Source organism: Alligator sinensis, unplaced genomic scaffold (genome assembly GCF_000455745.1).
Source record: "Alligator sinensis unplaced genomic scaffold, ASM45574v1 scaffold720_1, whole genome shotgun sequence".
NCBI classification, from domain to species: domain Eukaryota; kingdom Metazoa; phylum Chordata; order Crocodylia; family Alligatoridae; genus Alligator; species Alligator sinensis.
Window position 1 is genome coordinate 1,617,256 of NW_005842026.1, and position 6,681 is coordinate 1,623,936.

At 40.8% G+C, this 6,681-nt stretch overlaps 1 protein-coding gene across 11 annotated transcripts in view; it reads right to left on the reverse strand.

Annotated features, from left to right (window-relative positions):
- Positions 1-6,681, reverse strand: part of NUBPL (nucleotide binding protein like) — a 256,910-nt gene that overhangs the window by 23,716 nt on the left and 226,513 nt on the right. For 10 of the 11 annotated variants that reach the window (XM_025202466.1, XM_025202456.1, XM_025202461.1 and 7 more), the window contains one exon: positions 2,991-3,073. The exons of the other annotated variant lie outside the window; for it this stretch is intronic. In XM_025202466.1, the coding sequence (XP_025058251.1) occupies positions 2,991-3,073 (83 nt within the window). The remainder of the gene's footprint in view (positions 1-2,990; positions 3,074-6,681) is intronic. 11 annotated transcript variants of the gene reach the window in all.

A 6,681-nucleotide genomic window follows, 5' to 3' on the forward strand; every position in this document is an offset into this window, starting at 1 on the left:
CTCTTTCCTCAGTTACAAACGTTGTTGTCTTAAGTATAGTACTTGTTGTTTGCAGGTGTCTCCTTACTTTCTTGCACTCCTTTTTGGCCACCTACCTTCCTACTTCAGGGAAAAGCTGGGACACTGTGTCTACCCTATGCATGCGCCTCCATCACCCACCCTTCCAAGGAAAGATTACCACAGTAACAGGACTTTTGCCTGTGATTCATCCATTTGGCAATTCTGCTTATTCTCCCACGCTGGCCAAAGGAGGCAGAAAAGGCTTTTTTCCCCAGGCACAAGCCTAAATGTACTTCAGGGCACAAGGAAAGGCTCAACTTCAATATGTCTCAACTTAACTCCCTTCCAGGAGTGGGCCATTAAATTCTTGGACCAACAAAGCCTCCCCTTCAGTTGAGACAGGGCTTAATCTACTCTTACGTCGATCAGGAGTGTGAAAAAGGTCATGATTCAATTTTTACAATTATGCTGGCAAAAAACTAATGTAGACACAGCTATACCAGCAAAAGAGTTCGTTTGTTGCTACAGCTTCTGTTCAGTGAAACTTTGCAGCGAAGTGGCATCTGCACTAACTACACTGACAAACCTTCTAAATGTAGATATGCCATATTGCACTCTCTGCCTCAACACAACCCTAAACCTGGCCCTCTGGGAAAGCTTGGGAGGGTCAATTTTATATAATTATATGAGGACTTTTCTTCTTCCAGGGTCTTTGCTGAAGGAATGTTTCAGTCTTTGGTATCTTTTACTCATCAGACTTCAGGTGACTTCGAGAATAGGATGAAATGTATTTTGGAATGTTTTAGCCAATGGACTTTTATTAGTCAATATGATTCTGCTTACACAGTTTAAAATTCTAGTATAGGCAGATCAAGCAGTATGTTAACATGTTAGCTGGTCAAAGGGAACCCTGGGGCAAATGTATAAGCAAAAATTTCTTGGCTAACATGGTCTTAAAATAACTTTTATTTTAATCTTGACAGAGCCAAAAAAGTGTGATAGGTAAACTTCGTTTAGCATACTGGCTTGCTGAGAACTTAAGTCATTCTCACAATTCCTGATGATTTGATTCAGTTATGTCTTATTTCAATACTATATCTTATTTCATTTAAAAACACTCACTAGACATAGCAGAAACTATTTAAAAATATTTCTAAACTTAAGGACAAGAGTAGAGATAAATTTCAATGGCTCAGTGCACACTGTCCTCTATCTGAAAAATTGATTGTTCATGCATGAATAGCTACACTTGTAGTTTATTTAAGAAATATGGTGATAGGTACCATATATTAAAGATCAGAATCTGACCTTATAGCACCTCTCTCACTATCAGTTATGTGCCATGAATTAACATATTTTTTAGGTAAGGAATAAGACAGACACATTCAATTTCTCTCTCCTTGCAATGAGAAGCTGGAGGGGAATGATTTTAGAGTGTATAGAGATTAGTAACTCTTTAAAACTTATTCTTTGTGAAGGAACTTATTATTCACAAAGTATAGGAAAAAGAGTAAGGAATTGGGAAGGATATTAAGAGTAAGAATTTAGGAAGACTATTAAAACTGTCCTTTTGCCAAGATTTAGTATTTGTTAAAGTTCACTTTTTTCACAGATTTGTCCCATGTAAGACTTACTCTTATTTTCCTTTTACAACTTCAAAACCAGTTCCAAGAAGCCAGCCTAGAAACAAACATGTTGCAGCCCTGCAGAATTTTACTACAATACTTTTTTAATGCAACCATTTCCTGCTTGTTAAAGGTGCCAGGCTGCAAGCTGGCCCTGAAAGCTAAGGCTTAGTTAATGCACATGTTAGATATGCCATGATATAGATCAGTGAATGTGGAGCCTTCCCTATATTGCCAAGACAACTATAACCTGAAATAAATATACACTAATAGAAGGTGAGATGATGATGTAGTATACATGGTCATTGAATTCTCAGCACTATTGACAAAATTGCCAACAAAATGTAAATTACAGCATCAGTTATGTCGATACCTGTTTTACTATGACCAAGATTACCAATTACTTTCACAGGCAACAACTGGCTGTCATCACTTGGGGCATGGGCCTTACCAGAAACTGAGTATGTTACATCCAGTTTGTGGTGGACAGCCATTCTGCTCCAAGTTGTCTCTCAAAGCAAACTGAAATACTGGCAATTTTCAAGTCCTTGTTAACACACCAATCATCAATTCTGTTTATAAGAAGGGAAGTGGAAAGAGGCAAGCAGTTTTACCATGTGTCTAGCAATGATACGGAGACACCCAATTTGTAGTTTTTACCTTCACCTCAAATAATTCTACCGCAAACTGCTATTATAATCAATTGTGTTTATTATGGTAGTTTGTGCATTACGAAATAAACTTCATCCCTCGAATCACAAGTCTGGATTTTTTTTTCCCATTTCCCCAACAATTCATGCTTCCCTCTGTCAATAAAATATTATGGTAAATACACAGAAAAATGTCATTTCCTCTCATGTAAATTTGTCCACCTCCTTCTGCCAACATCCTGGGTACTGACATTACGCAGGTTCACATTCCAAATATCTTTTGATACAATTAAACATTTTCTTTGACCTTTTCTAGGGTCAGCTAGCAAAGGATCAACTGGCGGTTTTAGAACACGTACATTAGTAGGTCAGTCTCATTTGGCCTGACACTGACCTTCCTTTGCTTCAGATGCAAGGATCTGGACTGAATCTCTTTTTACTTGGATTACAGTTCAGATTAATTAAACAAAATATATGCACACACAGAGAAAAATTCAGAAAGGATAACCTGCATGCTTTTACTCTGAGGTAGGTAGTTATTTCCTTACATTATGTTATATGTTATTATTTTATTTCCCTATATTATGACAAGTAGGCTTCCTTTCTTAACACAAAAAAGAAAAACCAGGCCCCCTCCAACACACACACACACACACACACACACACACACACAGATACAGTGTTTTTGTTTTTAAATGTACAGTACTAAACTTACCATATCACTCTGAGGTTGCGAAACCACAATTGGCTGGCCTGTATCACACGTCTTTCTTATATTAACATCCAATGGAATGTCCCCTGTATTAAAAACAATAAAATGTACAATATACAATAAAAATACAAAGACTTAATATTTCTTAAATGTGCTTCATTTAACTACCCCTGAAGCTACTTGAAATCAAATTCCAGTTCAGGATATCCTTTGAATTACTCAATCTCCAAAAATAGCATTAAAAATGAAAATTAGCTGCAGCCGAGTTCTTCATATCCACAATTATTAACACCATGTAAAAGCTGGACTTTTTCATTTTCTGGATAACTAGGAGTGTGTTTTGTAGTCTTTCGTAATGACAAAGAGATTGCTTACTTCCTGGTTGTAAGTGCAGGGAAAAAAAATGAAACACTAGTCATTTTGGTTTCATGAAAAATAAGAATATTTCTTTAAGTGTTTGGAAAATATTTATTATACAACATATTGTTCAGCATATTTTTAGACTGTATATATCACGTCTCACTCTTTAACCATGTTTTGATATTTTAATCACTATTCAAAGACGTATTTAAATACTTAACTGCCAAACAACAAATTGTGTTACTGCTCTTAGTTGGCCACTGACATAATTAAATATTAACTAGGTATTCAGCTCATTCTTCTTCTAAATAGAAATCTACTGTATATTCTGCTTTTTTAATCAGCAGGGAACTGTCACAAGAGAAAGAGGTTTTATGAAGAAAAATCAAATAGTAGCCCTTTGGATATCTTCTCTTCTGATTTTTTTCAGCATTAAAATAGCAAAATGTTTAAAATCCTATAATTACTACATCACAAAACACATGAGAGAATGCACAAAAAGTGATAATGTGTAATAATCATCTTAATTATACTGCACACTACAGGCCAGACTACTTTTGACTTGGCCTTGTCTAAACTTAATCGCATTTGGACTTAAAAATGGAATTGAGCCACTCTATTATATATGAAGATTTAAGTCTGCCTTCCCCCAATATACTCAGCATTTATTCTTTCAGTGCAGAATAAATTTTCCTCAAATTTACAAGTAAATCCATTAACTTGAGTTCAAAATTATTAAAAATTGTCCCTTTAATAAATTGGGAACTAGATTCTTTCTTTAACTTGGCAATGGAATTAACTAGCCCTTCAAGTTTCTCACATAATTAAATCTTACCAATATTTTGTACATAAACCACATTTTGAAAATATTTTCTCTAGGATTCACGGTAATTTTTGGAGCTATTTCTGATACCTAAAAGTCACTTCTTCAGTTGCAGCTGAATAATAATGGTTTTCTTAAGGTAATTCTATTTACTGCTCTATTTCAAAATGGGACCTGCCTCCTATTGTCAAAAAGGAACAAGAACTGAATTTACTAAGTATTCAAGCACCTAATAAAGGACATAACTGCACAGTGATATTTACAGAAAGCACCTGAGTTAGAAAAGAAAGTACCTGCAAGAGAATCAGGGGATCTGCTGCTTTACCATGGGTAAAAACCAGGAAGATAAAGAAAGATAAAAATGCTGCTGCTGAAAAGATGGAGTTTTTTTCTTACTATTCTCTGCTACAGTGAAGAACTAGCAAGGTACACACAGCCATAACAATTCTACAATTATAACAAGGATACTGATATAAACTGTTATGATGCATCTGGTTAGTCCACATAATTCTGAAATAGTACAAGTGCAACAAAACAACTCCAACTTTATCCCTACTTCATTCAGAGCTATTTAGCTAACTTGTATCACAATAAGATCATACAGATTAACATTGGAACAGATGTAATTGGATGAGCAGCTCCAGGCTCCCAAGTGTCAACTGCCCTCCTATTTCAAAGCAGTTAAAAAGTCTGTTTGTATATACCAGTGATTCTCAACCAGGGTACTGCCTCATCATGAGGTGCCATGAGATCCTTTTAAGGGTGTTAACAAACTATATAAGCACTGCTGTGTGTGCAGAAGCCTACACATGATTCACAAGATAAACCCAGAAATGTCAAACAGGAATCCATAATATCTCATTAATTATATTAGTCACATATGTTTTTCCATTTTGTTAAAATTATTTCCAGTCATATTAGTTTTATGCACTGTAATAAATTAGTTTTTGAAATGGTGTGCCACTAAATTCAGAATAGTTATGGAAGGGTGTCTTGAGTCTAAATAGGTTAAGAATCATTGGTCTACACCCTTAGAGACTCAGGTGGTGTACAGATGCTAATTTCTACTAGAAGAAAATTCTTCTAGTAGAAAAACAGCCCAGGAGCTGGACCGTGCAGATGTTCCTCTGGTTCGATACTGAAGAGTTTCACAGGCAAGCTCTCCAGCCATCAGGCACAAGTGGGTTGCTCTCTGGACCACACCCTTACGGGAGCCCATTAATTGACAGCCTGCCTTCTCCCCTGCCTATGAAGGAGGCAGGCTGTCAGGTGGCACATAACAGCTCCTGAAATGCATGGCCCCACAAGAATGCCATAGATGGCCAGGGAGGGCTTGGTCCCCAGACGAATGCCCCCATCACACCAATCAGATGACTGGCAGACTGGGGCATACTCCTGTAGTACCATTCCAATTCCTCCCCTCATCCCCTCACAGAAGAATACGTTCCTTGCACTACTCCAGGCTGACCCAGAGGAGTGCAGGGACTTGACAGGGGTGGGAGGTACTCACTTGCTGTGACAAGGCTTTGATGCAGGGGCATGGTAAGCTTGCTTTTCCCTGCACTCCTCCAGGCTGACCCAGAGAGATGCATGGCAGTAAGGCTCCTGAGTCACCCGGGCAATGTGGGCAGAAAGGAGAAGCCAGAAGGGATGGAAGCCAGGTGTGTGGAGGCTTTCCCCAAGCCAGACTCCTAGTCCTTTCAGCCTTTAAATCAGGGGTGTCCAACCTTTTTGAATGTGGGGCCGGATCACAAACTTTTTATCACCCAGTGGGCCAGCGAGCCATGTTGAAAGACATCACGGGAAGTGGTATCATATCAGGAAGTGATGTCACGTGACCTTTGACACCAATGAAGTTGCAGGGGTTGACATGGCATGCATGCCTGGGTTGACATGGTGCTGCAGGACCCGCTTAGCTACAACTGGGTTGACCTGGTGCTAGAGAAGCTGCGGAACCAGGCTGGGGTTAACCTGGGGCCCACCCAGCCTGCCAGTGCCATGCCCGGGTTGACATGGTGCTGCAGGACCCGCCTGGGCAGAACCAGGTCAGTACCAGCCAGGAAAAGCAGCATGCAGCTGAAGCCGGCTTCCCATGTGCTGCTGGGGACGGGAGGAGGCCGGCCGGGTCTGCGCCGGCCAGAAGCGGCAGCGGAGCCGTGTGCTGCTCGGGACTGACCGGTGCAGGCTCGTCCCGTCCCAAGTGGCACACGTGCTCTGCCGCCGCTTCTGCCGGCCCAGGCGTCCCCAGCAGCACATGAGAACCAGCCCCCTTGGGGCCTCGCAACCACGTGGCCGGGTCCGGAGAGCCACATTGCCCGGGGGGAGACTGGCTGGGGGAGCAGGCACCGCCTTCCTGTAGGGTAGGGCAGGGCAGGGCAGGGCAGCGGAGCTGGCTTGAAGGGGTGGGGAGGTGAGGAGGCAGGCGCGGGCCGGCACTGCCAGCAGCCGCTGCTTGGCCTCCTGCGCGGGGCCGCCCCCTTGGGCCCTGCAGGGGTAAGCAGCTCCCCTCCC